Source organism: Heptranchias perlo, chromosome 19, assembly GCF_035084215.1.
Source record: "Heptranchias perlo isolate sHepPer1 chromosome 19, sHepPer1.hap1, whole genome shotgun sequence".
Taxonomy (NCBI): Eukaryota; Metazoa; Chordata; class Chondrichthyes; order Hexanchiformes; family Hexanchidae; genus Heptranchias; species Heptranchias perlo.
In genome coordinates, this window is record NC_090343.1 from 7,937,405 (window position 1) to 7,952,333 (window position 14,929).

The following is a 14,929-nucleotide window of genomic DNA, read 5'->3' on the forward strand; positions in this document are numbered from 1 at the left end:
TGTTCGAATGTTCCCAACTACTGAGTCCTAACTATTGGTTTCCCTATAGTGCAACTTTTCAGGTTTATGATTAAAGCCAGTTTTTAATCTGAAAGGCCCCCACTGCCTTAGGGCACGGCAATAAAATGTAAATTGTTGTTATTTGTCAGCCAGCAGCAGAATCAATAAATGCAAATAAAAGTTTTAAATGTGCCCACCTTCCTTCCCTCCCCCAACACTGGGCTGTGCAAAACATTCTGTGGAACGTGTTTAAAATGAAAACTCCTGCAAGGAATAGAATGGAGCATCACCTCCTCCTTATCCTATATTATCCGGTCCAGGAACGCCTCGATTTTAATATTGGCATCCTTGTTTTCAAATCCCTCCATGGCCTCACCCCTTCCTATCTCTGTAACCTCCTCCAGCCCTCCAACCCGCTGAGATCTCTGCGCTCCTCCAATTCTGGCCTCTTGCGCATCCCCCGATTTTTAATCGCTCCACCATTGGCGGCCGTGCCTTCAGCTGCCTAGGCCCTAAGCTCTGGAATTCCCTCCTTAAACCTCTCCGCCTCTCTCTCTCCTCCTCTAAGACGCTCCTTAAAACCTACCTCTTTGACCAAGCTTTTGGTCACCTGTCCTAATATCTCATGTTGTGGCTCAGTGTCAAATTTTGTTTGCTAACACTTGGGATGTTTTACTATGTTAAAGGCGCTACATAAATGCAAGTTGTTCTTGTAAAAATTTCATCACCTCTGAACTGGAGAGTTTTGTGCAATTTAAGCTGGTTGTGCAACCATCCACTGAAAAGACACAAATCAGAGTCTCCAATTCCAAACAACTCCAATCCCGTACTCGGGCTGTTCCTTTTTGTTTTTTGAGCCAGCCCTTCCCTGTTTCTTCCTTTCAGGTACCCGTGCAGGTCATTCCAGTCAACGGACACCTTTTATTTGGGATAGCTCAATGTTGAAGTACACGGGATCCCCAAGCCGCTGGCGAAATCATCTGGTTTGCTCGATGTACGGAAAAACCCACACCCAACCCAAGTGTCATGACTTCCACCCTTTCGACAAATTACAGGTCGGAGGGTATGATGCCGGACTCCCCATCAGAACTTATCTGTGACTAATGGACGGGTGTTTTGAGACAGAGTTGAAACTAACAAATTAATCAGGGAGACCGAGCCAATAACCTTGAGCTCATCCAAAACTCTGCTGCCCGTATCCTAACTCGCACCAAGTCCCGTTCACCCGTCACCCCCTGTGCTCCTAACCTACATTGGCTCCTGGTCCGGGAACGGCTCGATTTTAAAACTCTCATCCTTGTTTTCAAATCCCTTCCCCCTCCCTATCTCTGTAACCCTCCCCCAACTCTGGCCTCTTGTGCATCCCCGATTTCCTTTGCCGCGTCATTGGCGGCCGTGCCTTCAGCTGCCTAGGCCCGAAGCTCTGGAATTCCCTCCCTAAACCTCTCCGCCTCTCTCTCCTCCTGTAAGACGCTCCTTAAAACCTACCTCTTTGACCAAGCTTTTGATCACCTGTCCTAATGTCTCCTTCTTTGACCTAAAGTCAATTTTTGTCTGATAACGCTCCTGTGAAGCACCTTGGGTTGTTTTACCAAGTTAAAGGTGCTTTATAAATGCAAGCTGATGTTGTATTACGGTAATGGTTAACACAGTCAATGTTTCTATTTAACAGCAAAAATACTTTGTAGATTGCATTTAATATAACAAAATGCCTCTGTCATGTTTCAGTATTTTTGATGGGTTTTTTTCGTGGATAGAGAGGCAGAGGGGTTTAGAATTCCAGAGTACGGGGCCATGGTGACTGACAGTGGTCCCACCAATAGTGGAGTGGGACGAGAGGGAATGCTTAAGAAGCAGAATCAGAGCAGAGGAGCTGGAGGAAGTTGCAGAGGTAGAGTAAACAAGGCCATGGAGTGATTTGTAAATGAGGAGGAAGATTTTGAAATCAATACGCTGGGGAACTTTTGAAATGTCGTACTGTTGTTATGTAACCAGATGCAACAGCCAATTTGTGCACAGCAAGGTCCCACAGGCAGCAGAGATAAATGGCCAATTAATATATTTTTGGTGGTATTTGAAGACACCAGGAGAACCCTCAGCTCTTCTTCAAATAGCATCACAGTTTTTATTTTACATTAACGTCTTATGCCAAAAATGGCACCTCCGACAGTGCCGCACCATGCCAGGACTGCCCTGAGGCTTCAGCCTAGATAACGTGCTCGAGTCCTGGAATGGGGCTTGAACCCAAGGCTCTCTGACTCAGAGGTAAAAACTGTGAGCAGCCTTTAGTAAGGGGCAGGACTGTTCTTGACTAGTTGGAGTTTGTGTGGGGGTGTTCTTGGGGAGGCCATGTAATAAATGACCATTTAATATGCAGTCTTAAATTTCAGCAAAAACACACCTAATAAAAGAGTTTTAAGTTATTGGTGCATAACTGTAGAGGGGCAATCATTAATATATAATACAGACTGATTAGATGTAAATTGAAATGATTTCTCAATAAGCTGCAGATGTAATCATTAATCCAGTGTAAATGTAAACACACCAATAACAAGGAGCATACAGTCAGTATTTACACTGGCAGGGAAGGCTGCTCTCTCTCTCTCACTCTACAAAGAAATGTGAGACCCAAAACAAAATTAAAACTATCCCAGCGAGGTTATGGTCAGTGTCTGGCCCGTTACCCTGTGGGGCTCTGGGATTATGGATTTAAATCCAATCCAGACTGATGGGAACCTGAACCCGACCCTTTCGTATGCTGGTGTGGAACCTCCATCATTTTCAGTTGTGTTTTTCTCTCACTTAAAAATGTTGTGATTTTAAAGATGAATGATTTACAGGGGGAGTGAATAGAATGGGGATGGTTTAGTGAGATCTGACGAGCATTATATATGGGGGGTGGTGGTGAGCATCCTAATGGTTTGCCCGCCCACCTCTGGTTATCTGGTTAAACCTGTCTTTGAAACATGGTGCTTCCCCCCTGCCTCTCTCTCTCTCTCTCTCCTCGGTTCTGTTGCCAATAGTTGTGTGTGTGTTGCATGGAGGGGAAGGATGTTGCAATAGGCGACCCAGTCAACGTCAGCCAGCTCAGAGTGAGAGTGAAAGCACCGTGTAATAATTCAGTAAGATTATAACAGCCTCACATCATACCCTGTCTGGGCGGAGAGAGAGAGAGACACACACACACTCACTCATACAGAAAGACCTCACCGACATCCGAGACCTCAGTAGCAGGCAGTTTAAAACCAACCAGGGGAAAGCGGGACCAGAGAACTTATCAACCTCGGAATCTAATGGAAAGAGAGAGAGAAAGATACTTCTGAACACAAAGTAACAACTTGCCTTCTTACTCGGAGAGTTTCTTTTCCCCCCTTTTAATTATTCTGGTTATGGGGAGTTGGAATTTTTAAATAAGTTCTTGTTCGAGGAATTACAAAGGATTGATTTCCCCCCCCCCCTCCTTCTCTGGAACTTCATGTATTGCAAATAAAAATATTTTGGCGGATGATGGAAGATAACGCGACTTGTTGCTGTTTTTAAGTTGTACGGTTTCATGTCACTTTCGGGGTCTCTGACCTGCACGTGTGGGGAATTCTGAGCCGCCGCTGGTAACGAAGAACCAAGGGGGAGAAGGAAGGAAAAGGCAGGGGGAAAACAAAGTTTAAACCCCCCACCTGGGCTCAGGAGCCCGGTATCTGCCCGAGCCTGGGAACTTTAATTCAACAAAGAGGAGAGAGAGAGAGAAAGACGTGGGAGTCGCCGACCTCGGATATTCCTTTGTTTAGAGAATTCCGAATTGAAACTAATTCGGCGAATTTCCCCTCCTTTTTTTTGTAACGAAAAATACTTAGGTAAGAGTTTTTTTTAAAGTGTGTGAAACTCGTATAAATTTAATGTTTTATGATTGAATTGTGTTTTTTTTTAAATCGGGGCGGGTGTTTTATTTTTTCTTTGTCCTCACGACCCTCTCTTTCCCCCCTCCCCTCCCCTTCCCTTTTTTAAATGGTGTTGAGGAATTGTGATAAATACTTCCAAATATTTCACGGTTCCTTTTCCCCCTCTCCTCCCTGCTCAGGTTGTGTTTTAAATTATATTACAGAAAAGTAGTCCTTTGTTTAGAGTTTTAACGTCACAGAAGTTTCTACAGACTTCCTTCCACCCCCCCCCAAACCCCTCCTCTGTAACCGTTATTCTTTTGGAGTTTCTGGGTTTAGTTTTTAATTGAAGTCTTTGTTACTTTTATATTCGTAGTCGGTTATCGCGCGTGTCGTTTTCTGTGAGCTTTTAAACTTGTTTGTGGGTGTTTTTTTTTTGGTGTGATATTGTGTGTCCCGGGACTCCCCTGCCCGCTGGTGTTACAATGTGTTTAATGTAAACTTACGGCGATACCGGAACTTTCTGCACTATTTATGAATGTGGTAGTTAGCAAACTCCTGGTAGCAGTCTCGTCGCTGTCTGTCCTTCCTTCCTGCCCGCCCACCCCGTGTACAGGGATGGCTGGGATTAGTTCAGGGGAAATCAAGACCGGTGAAGTGTTTAAGATGATTAAAGGATTGGATAGGATAGATAAGAGAGAAACTCTTTCCTCTGGTGCGGGACTCCAGAACAAAGGGGGCATAACCTTAAAAATTAGACCTGGGCCGTTCAGGGGTGATGTCAGGAAGCACTTCTTCACACAAAGGGGAGTGGAAATTTGGAACTCTCTTCCCCCAAAAAAGCTGTTGAGGCTGGGGGTCATTTGAAAAATTCAAAACTGAGATTGATAGACTTTTGTTAAGCGAGGGTATTAAGTGTTGTGGAACCAAGGCGGGTAGGTGGAGTTAAGATACAGATCAGTGGAACAGGTTAGAGGGGCTGAATGGTCTCCTCCTGTGCTCCAAGGGAAGAGTTTGAGTCTGGCCACTCAGCCACTGCCTTTGTTCCTTTCTTCCCAATGCCATGTGATGTGTTCTGCTCCAACCCCACACCAGGAGCCAGTTTGACCCAAACTGTCTAACAACAACTTGGATTTATATAGCGCATTTAACGTAATAAAACGTCCCAAGGCACTTCACAGGAGCGATTATCAAACAAAATTTAACACCGAGCCACATAAGGAGATATTAGGACAGGTGACCAAAAGCTTGGTCAAAGGAGGGTCTTAAAGGAGAGAGAGGTTTAGGGAGGGAATTCCAGAGCCCAGGCAGCTGAAAGCACGGCCGCCAACGGTGGGGCGATGGGAATCGGGGATGCGCAAGAGGCCAGAATTGGAGGAGCCCAGAGATCTCGGAGGGTTGTAGGGCTGGAGGAGGTTACAGAGATTGGGAGGGGGCGAGGTCATCACTCGAAACCCATTTCCAGCTCATGGTTCGCCTTTCACTTTTTAAAAAAAAAAGTGACTGCCCCCAAAAGTAATTCATTGTGTGAAGCGCTCTGACGTGTTTCCGTAACAATGGCAGGATTTCTTTTTGAGCTTATTAGATTTTATTGGGAGTATGTTGGTAAGACACAGAGAGTCAGTGCTGTTCATGGAGGAGGGATGTACTTGACCTCTTGGCCCTGTAATGATTGGCTGGGCAGTGATTTGTTACCTATACTTAGCCAATTGATTCATCCTGAATGTGATTCATCACAGGTCAGCCAGCCTCTGAGGCTGTCGAGAGCCAGAGATGGAATCTGGACTCCTCTTGTGTTTACCAGTTTGTACTGCAACAGGGTTGATGAAGCAATGGATCTGGATGTATGTGTGTTTGTTTTTGGGGGAGTGGGGAGGAGCGGAGTTGGACCTGTGCTTGGGGTGGTGGTCGGTTTGGAACGGCGTCTGTGTGTTTTGGTGGGGGGGGGGAAGGGGGTGGTTACAGGATGAAAGCTCTGTTGTTGTGTGTTTCTCTCTCTGGTCAGTTGGTTGTGTTACAGGCTTGCACTATACCCCAGCACCCCCTACTGCACCAGTGTGGCATTCCAACCAGCCATCCTCAATGGCCTCCAAATTAATGCTAAATTCTGGTCAGTCTTGTGTCATGGACCCATGCCTGCTGGAATCTAGATTTTAGGCTATCCACACTTATTTTACATCGGGCCCCCTCGGCTTCAGACTCCACACACACCCTCACCTTAACTGGTGCAGAATTGGAATTTCCAAACCAAGTGAATGTGAACCATACAACTTGTGGAGGTTAAGGCTGTTTTCCTGACTTAGACTTTCACAGCCCTAATAAACTAGAAAGGAGGTGGTTAAACGGGACCTCCCCTGAAGCGTTTAAAATATTAATTAAAAAGATATGAAACACAAGTTCAAATAAGCTGCTCGCAGGGTGGAGTTGGACTATCTCTCGTTGATTGTCTATCAGCACAGAGACATTGCATTGATGGGCTAAAACTTGGCATAAAATGGGGTAAACACCTGCTCGTGTTGTGGTGGGGTCGAAGGGGGCAGTGACCTCCTGAGTAACCACTTTCTTTCCCCATTGTGCGGATATTGCACAAACACTTGGCTGAGATTCATACCCCTGGTGCAGTGTGAATGGCCCAGTGTGACTCTACAATCTGCCTTCTGTCTTTGGTTGCGTCAAGTGTTTGGAAAGATGGGTGGGCCAGCATAGTCCTGCGATTGGTGTGTCATCTGTATGATTGATTGGATTTGAGCGTCACCTTGTGCTCTGCTGTTTAAATACAGTTGGGGTGGGGGAAGAGAGTAAATTTAAGATGATTAAAGGGTTTGATAGGGTAGATATAAAGAAATTATTTCCTCTGGTGGGGGGGGAGTCCAGAACAAGGGGGCATAACCTTAAAATTAGAGCAAGGCCATTCAGGGGTGATGTCAGGAAGCACTTCTTCACACAAAGGGGAGCGGAAATCTGGAACTCTCTCTCTCCCCGCCCCCCACCCCCCCAAAAAAAAAGCTGTTGAGGCTGGGCGTCAATTGAAAATTGCAAAACTGAGATTGATAGATTTTTGCTAGGCGAGGGTATTAAGGGTTACAGAACCAAAGATGGAGTTAAGATACAGATCAGCCATGATCTAACTGAATGGCAGCACAGGCTCGAGGGGCTGAATGGCCTCCTCCAGTTCCTATGGAAGTAAGCTTGGGGATCGGTATAAGAAGCCATTTTGTAAAACTGTTGATTCTTTTCTCCCCCAGATCCTCATGAGTATCAACGCCCAGCGATCGCTGCCCTCTCTCCCCACCAGGCTGAAGAGGTTAGACTTCGATGATGCCGATGACCCCGACCTTCCCAAATGTAAACGGGCCCGTTTGAGCCAGCCGTCCATCCCAGCCTTATCTCCGTGCCTCGGCTCACCTTCTCCTACGCCCTCCTCCTCCTCCGATGACAACAGCGCCTCCCGCATTGGGCCGTACCTTCTGCTCAATCATACAGAGGCGAATAACTGCTACAGGGCTATCCACACCCACACGGAACAGGAATACATCTGCAAGGTACGGGTTATTGATGTTAGCGGTGGGGGGAGCTTGCTGTGTAGTAGCCCCATGTGTCGCATACAGACCAGGGAGGGAACCGGTTCCATTCCTGGCCTGCATTGTGTTAGCTGATCTTAACTGAGTTGGGAGTGGGTTGGGTTTTTTTCTTGGCTGTGGGAGGGGGGACAATAGGCCTCATTACCCCAGGTCGTGGGAGGGGGGAAAATTGGTCTCAGTACCCCAGGTCGTGGGAGAGGGGGACAATTGGTCTCAGTACCCCAGGTCGTGGGAGAGGGGGACAATTGGCCTCGGTATCCCAGATCATGGGAGAGGGGGGACAATTGGCCTCTTTACCCCAGGTCGTGGGAGAGGGGGGACAATTGGTCTCAGTACCCCAGGTCGTGGGAGAGGGGGACAATTGGTCTCAGTACCCCAGGTCGTGGGAGAGGGGGACAATTGGCCTCTTTACCCCAGGTCATGGGAGAGGGGGGACAATTGGCCTCGGTACCCCAGGTCATGGGAGAGGGGGGACAATTGGTCTCAGTACCCCAGATCATGGGAGAGGGGGGACAATTGGTCTCAGTACCCCAGATCATGGGAGAGGGGGGACAATTGGTCTCAGTACCCCAGGTCATGGGAGAGGGGGACAATTGGCCTCGGTACCCCAGGTCATGGGAGAGGGAGGACAATTGGCCTCAGTACCCCAGATCATGGGAGAGGGGGGACAATTGGTCTCAGTACCCCAGGTCATGGGAGAGGGGGACAATTGGTCTCAGTACCCCAGGTCATGGGAGAGGGGGGACAATTGGCCTCAGTACCCCAGATCATGGGAGGGGGGGACAATTGACCTCGGTACCCCAGATCGTGGGAGGGGGGGACAATTGACCTCAGTACCCCAGATCATGGGAGAGGGGGATAATTGGCCTTGGTACCCCAGGTCGTGGGAGGCGGGACAATTGGCATCAGTACCCCAGGCTGTGGGAGGGGGGGACAATTGACCTCAGTACCCCAGATCATGGGAGAGGGGGACAATTGGCCTTGGTACCCCAGGTCGTGGGAGGCGGGACAATTGGCATCAGTACCCCAGATCATGGGAGAGGGGGACAATTGGCCTCAGTACCCCAGGTTGTGTGAAGGGGGACAGTTGGCCTCAGTACCCCAGGCTGTGGGTGGGGAAGAGGTTTCAGAAGAGGACATAAGAGTTTCTGGCCTGGAATTTCACCTCTTTCTCTCGCTATCTCTCCAACCCAACCTTTGACCTTGATCAGAGCACAGCTTCCAACCACTAACCACAGCTTAATTGCTATTGCGAATATTTTTTGTAAATGGTCATTTCCTGCGATGAGTGGTGTAATACTTCAAAGAAATCCTCCGCTGCCTTTTGTGTTTATGTCCTTTGTTGATTCTCATCCTTTCAATAAATTCACCTGTCAACAACGCATTTATTTTCCTCTTGATGCTTTTCCCTTTCGCCCAATTCCCCTGAATCACCCACTTTCCAAACTCCCCGTCTGGGAGACCAGTAATGTTCTCTGCAGTAATGTTGGGTCAACTTCTGGGAAGCGCCTGAGACTGGTCCCATGTGAGAAGCAGCCTCCGCTCCATTACCTGCCTCCTTCCTTTACCTGGCAGTGAGAATTGGCACAAACCTCAATGGTGCCAATCAGCTTCTAACACCGACTCACCATGGCATTGTGACCTCAAGTGGCGAGTTCAGGAGCTGAAGCCGGGGCTTTTCAAACTGTTCCAAAAATTAAAAAAAATGGGTTGTCGTTTGCCTGGCTTTCGTCTTCTGTGTGACTTGGTGCCAGGCTGTAGTTTCCACCACTTTTGTTTAAAGCAGGATATATCTTAGCCACGGGGAGGAGAAGGCATTTGTGTGTGTGTGTGTGTGTGTGTGTGTGTGTGTTGAAGCATGTTTTTAGGGGACGGCGAACTGGGTAGCATGATTGGCGGCTGTGCCTTCAATCACCTAGGCTCCAAGTTTGGAAACCCCCCCCCCAAAACTTCTCCACCTCTCTCTGCTCCTTTAAGACGCTCCACCTCTTTAACTGTCCTAATATCTCATGTGGCTCGGTGTCAATTTTTGACTCGTGACGCTCCTGTCAAGCGCCTTGGGACGTCTTTACTACATTAAAGGCGCGCCATAAATGCAAGTTGTTGGTATTGTCGTTGTCTTCACCGGCTTTCATCCACATTGCAGGTGTTCGCGATGAAACGCTACAGCGAAGTGATTGCACCCTACGCCCGCCTCCCGCCGCACCCACACGTCGGCCAGATGGCGGAAGTGATCGCGGGAGACCGCAAGGCCTACGTGCTTTTCCAGCGCGGCCACGGGGACATGCACTCGTACGTGCGGACGTGCAAGCGGCTCCGCGAGGAGGAGGCAGCCATGCTGTTCAGGCAGATGGCCCAGGCAGTGGCGCATTGCCACGACCACGGGATCGTGCTCCGCGACCTCAAGCTGCGTAAATTCGTCTTCACTGACGGACAGAGGTGAGTTGGGAACCAGGTCGGTACCGTGTAGTGAACCACTTTTTAAGAAAAAGGTAATGGCAGTTTTGTAGTCGGGTGTGGCCTTTCAACACTCGGACTTCTGCTTGGACTATTTCGAAGAGCAGGGGAATTCTTTCCCGGTGTCCTGGCCAATATTTATCCCTCAACCAACATCACTAAAACAGTTTATCTAGTCATTGTTGTCTGTGGGAGCTTGCTGTGCGTAAATTGGTTGCTGCGTTTCCCTACAAGTGACTGTACTTCATTGGCTGTAAAGTGCTTTGGGACGTCCTGAGGTCGTGAACGGTGGTATAGAAATGCAAGTTCGTTCTTTTCTTTTGAACCCAGACAAGATGGGGTGAAGATCACTTCTTCCTGGCTACTAGTGTCCTACGTGAAATGATTCCCGGGCAGCCTCAAGCCAGCTTCTTGGTAGACCTGTTGGCTTGGCCGAAGGATGGTGCAAGGATTAAGGAGAGGAAGAAAGAGAACGGTCAAAAAGAAAATTGCACAAAAAAAGGGAGTGATTAAAGGCTGTGGGTCACTGCTCCACGAGCTCGTGTGTAACGGAATCTACTGATAGCTCCCGGTGTTGAGCGGTGATTCTGTGCTGCCGGTGGGGAGCTGATCAGCATAGGGAGCGCTGGAAATCCTGGCCACGCAACTCGTGACTGAGAATCGGGATAAATTTCTCCCGAGATACTCCCTGTGAGTACCATCTCTCCGCTGGCAGCGCCAAATCGCACGGTCACCCTCTTGGTTTATTGTGACAATCTGAACCGTTCCTTTTCCCTTCACCCCTCCCCCGGCCTTTTAATTTGCTTTGATTGCATTGTCCCAGGAGTTGCTGTATTAAAGTAATATATGTAAGATGTCTTACAACACCAGGTTATAGTCCAACAGCTTTATTTGAAACTTCAAATAAAGCTGTTGGACTATAACCTGGTGTTGTAAGACTCCTTACATTTGTCAACCCCAGTCCATCACCGGCATCTCCACATCATGGATACTAAAGTAATATACACGCTGTCAATTAAATGTCTTGGTTTCACCCAAAACATTGTACTGATGGATGTGTATTATAATTTGTATTATATTTGGTTTTTGAAAACACATTGTCCACCTAGTTTTGATTTGAGTTATCATCGTTGAAGTGTAGTATAATTGTAGTCTTATTTCAGCCAGTTAATGGTGCTGAATAGCCATGGTTCTGTCCCAGTATCTGCACATTGCCACCAAGTGGTCAGTATTAAAAGAGAAAAACTGATTGCTGGAAATTGTGGAATCAAAGAACTAGTATTTATAGCGTCTTGAACATCCCAACCTGCTCCCTGCCGGTGAACTACTTTTAAAGCACAGTCACTGTTAAGTAGGCAAACGCAGCAGCCAATTTGAGCACAGCAAGGTCCCACAAACAGCAGTGGAATAAATGACCAGATCGTGTTTTTAGGTGTTGGTTGAGGGATAAATGTTGGCCAGGATACTGGGGAGAAACTCCCCCTGCTCTTCTTCAAAATAGTGCGGTGGGACTTTTACTTCCACCCTTGAGGGTAGGACGGGGCCTCGGTTTAAATCTCATCTGAAAGACAGCACCTCTGACAGTGCAGAGCTCCCTCGGTGCTGGCACTGGAGTGTCAGCCTAGATTACGTGTTCCAGTCTCTCTCTCTCGAGAGAGAGAGAGAGAGGCTTGAACCCACAACCTCTGGATTCAAAGGCGAGAGTGCTACCGACTGAGCCAAGGCGAATTATTAGTTTCGGACAGAAAGAAGTTACAAGGAAACAGGCCATTCGGCCCAAACAGTCCATGTTGTAGTTTACCCTCCGCACGAGCAAATAGTCCTAATCACGTTTACCCACCCTGTTCCTTCATCCACCTATCCAATCTAATCTTCAATGTTGACATAGTTTCTGCCTCAATCACTAACCCTAGGAGTGAATTCCACAGCCGCACAACTCTCTGTAAAGGAGTTTCACTTGTTCTGTCACATTTAACCTTGTATCTATGTACAAGGCCTCATGAGCAGCCTACTCACAAGCTCTCTGAGGTGTACAGATCCTCTAAGAAACATTCTAGAAGTGATTACAACTTTTAACATGCCTCTCTGTAAATTTGAAAAAAAAATTAAATGTGGTAATTTGTTTGCAAAAAAGGCGATTCCCGGAAAATGAACCAGTATCTCTGCTGTGGTGGAACTTGCTTCAATTGTTAGTGATTGTCAGGCTATTCTTTAAAAATGTTTATTCATTTTAAACAGGTAATGAGATAAAACTAATTTTTAAAAGCACACACTCTAAATTAACGTTTTTTTTTTCCTCTTCCAGAAACAAACTGAGGCTGGAAAATCTGGAAGATGCCTGTGTCCTGAAGGGAAAGGACGATTCCTTGATGGATAAGCACGGCTGCCCTGCCTACGTGGGGCCGGAGATCCTCAACACAAAGCAGTCGTACTCGGGGAAAGCCGCAGACGTCTGGAGCCTGGGCGTGGTCCTTTACACCATGCTGGTGGGCCGCTACCCCTTTCAGGACACCGAGCCAGCCGCCCTCTTCAGCAAGATCCGACGGGGGGTCTACACCGTCCCGGACACCATCTCCCCCAAAGCCAAGTGCCTTATCCGATGTATCCTCCGGCAGAACCCGGCCGATAGACTGACAGCCAGTGAGATCTTGGATCATCCTTGGTTCAACTCCAACTTCAACGTAACCTTCAATACCAGCTCAGGACCATCGCCCGATCAGTTGGTCCCAGATAGTTACAGGGAGGACACGCTCGATTTGTAGAAATTTTACAATTGATAAAATATATATGCGTATATTAAAAAGCACATGTTGCGTGCCTTATGTGAATTGACAGCAACTTTAAACTTCGGTACCCTCCTTTGTTGAGGCGGTCTGAAGTGAAAGCCTTTTGACGTTGGGTTGCTGACTGTTCCCAGCAACCAGGGGTAGGGGTTTTTTGATTGAAGGTGGCACCTCGGGCGTTGGGGATAGTCCTCTCGTCCGTCAATGTTTGCAACGTGATGCGGTGGTGTGCGCGTGTGCGCGCGCGCTTGGACGGTAAGGCGGTCAACCCAGTCCGGGTCCCCACCATCAGCCTTCCAAACCTCTCGGAAGTCCACACCAGACCGTTCCCAAGATAGGGAATGTAGGAGAACTACTGGTGGGCTTATTTGTAGCACCTGGAGGTTGTGACAGCAATAACAGTAAAACCAGGATTACCTCGGAGCAAGAGAGACTATGATGGAAATTAGCCATCTGAGGGAGGGGTCGGGGGAGCAGCTGATGACCTGTTTAGTGATGCCTGACTAAATCCACGGACTTCTGATCTATCTTCTGATACCTGACCTGCGATGGGATGTAACAATTATTCTGTACTGATAGTTTATTGGTTGATTGTATGGCCTATTTCCCATGACTTATCCTTCCTTAAAACTGGGGACCAAAGTGCTTATTAATGCTGCCCTTTTGAGGGGGGAAACAAAATGATGTTCTCTGCTAGAATTTTGTTGCGATCTACTCCAAATTGGGTAGAATGCAGAACAGTTCATCTAAATATTGCCTCTGCCGGCAGTATTGCGTACAATAACTCATCTTCACACGGTGAATCTGTAGGAACACCAGAATTTGGTAAACTTTGCCGCTTAAACCAAAAGTTCCTCTCCCAGCCCCGTTATTGTACAAAACTGAAGGATTATTTTTTTCTTAATGGTGCTTTTAGGGAACGGATAAGGGTCAGCAACGATATCGCAGAGTCCGGACGGAACTGTCTTTTTCCTTTCTTCCTCCTCCTCCTGCCACCCCCACCCCGATCTAGAACTGACTAATGTGTAAATTCAGGCTGTGCAGTGTGGCTCTCTCAACAGAGTTTGCTGTTCAAGAACCTGATATGCACCTCTTGATACTTGATGCACATTACATTTAATGCCTCTTCAGTGTTTACAGACTGTGGAACAAATGGATTTCATGGTCCCTGAGTGATTTGTAGCATGGGATCAAGGGGTTGGCTGATACTTGGCACTGGAATGATTGGATTTCAAACTCAGTACTGTCATCTGATAATAAAGTGATTTGTGTACATATGTCTAAAAACTGTATATTTTTACCTGACAGTGTTAGAGTGTACTGCTCAATGCCCTCTTGATGTTTTAAGAGCACTTAAAATATCAGGGAGGGGGGGGGGGGGTGAGCTGCCTTTGCCCCTTCTGCTTGCGGGCACCGTATGGCCACAGTTTGATGGCACGAGTCTATCTCGTATGTGAAAGCGTTGAGACCACCCAGTTGATGCCTTGTGTGGCCCTTCTTTAGTTAAAGACTGCCTTCACAATGACCAACGGTGTTCTATAGGGGGGCAGTCGGTTAGTTCTAAGTTGCCAAAAATACGTGGAAAGTTCTTCCTGTGACTCTTTGCTAAGACCTGCAGCTGACGAGTCCTCCCGTAATGACTGATCACAGCCAATGCGACAATTCAACAGCGATCAGTTGTTGTGCCTTTAGTATCTGTTAGCAAACCCTTGTCCCCACTAACCCTGTACCGTAACTCGTCTAAAATCCATGCGAGTAACAGGCTTGGCCTGATGTTGGCCTCTCCTCGGGCAGGTACTAGTCCTCTTGTGGTTTTGTACAGTGTCGTATGATACAGAATGACAAGTTGATGTAAATATGTTTGATAATCTGCGCAGCAGCACGAACACTACGTACTGATTGTATATTTGTCGATTTCAATTAAAAAAAATTGTATTTTTTGTTTAGTGTTAATTTCTGAACCGTATGTATGCTATTTCACCTTCTTGCTGGAGCTGGGTCGTGTAAGAAGTGGGTGCTGTTTCACTTTTTAAAATGATCAAACAAGACCCATATCACAAGATATCTTGACTATGCAATTGTGCAAAACGGATGATTAGTGAGTCGGCAGCCAGCTTAATACATCTCCTGATTTTAAAAAAAAATTTCTATTGATGTCAACGGGAATAAGAATGGGGAGAGGTGTAAAAAGAGCTGCTGACTCACTGTCTCCCATTTTACACTATCGCACACC

At 47.3% G+C, this 14,929-nt stretch overlaps 1 protein-coding gene across 1 annotated transcript; it reads left to right on the forward strand.

Moving 5' to 3' along the window:
* The first annotated feature begins 3,088 nt into the window (after positions 1-3,088).
* trib3 (tribbles pseudokinase 3) lies at positions 3,089-14,636 on the forward strand. The gene is made up of 4 exons (XM_068000244.1): positions 3,089-3,851; positions 7,121-7,417; positions 9,603-9,895; positions 12,219-14,636. The coding sequence occupies exons 2-4, from the start codon at positions 7,127-7,129 to the stop codon at positions 12,673-12,675; spliced, it is 1,041 nt and encodes a 346-aa protein (XP_067856345.1). The 5' UTR covers positions 3,089-3,851; positions 7,121-7,126; the 3' UTR covers positions 12,676-14,636.
* The last annotated feature ends 293 nt before the right edge of the window (positions 14,637-14,929 follow it).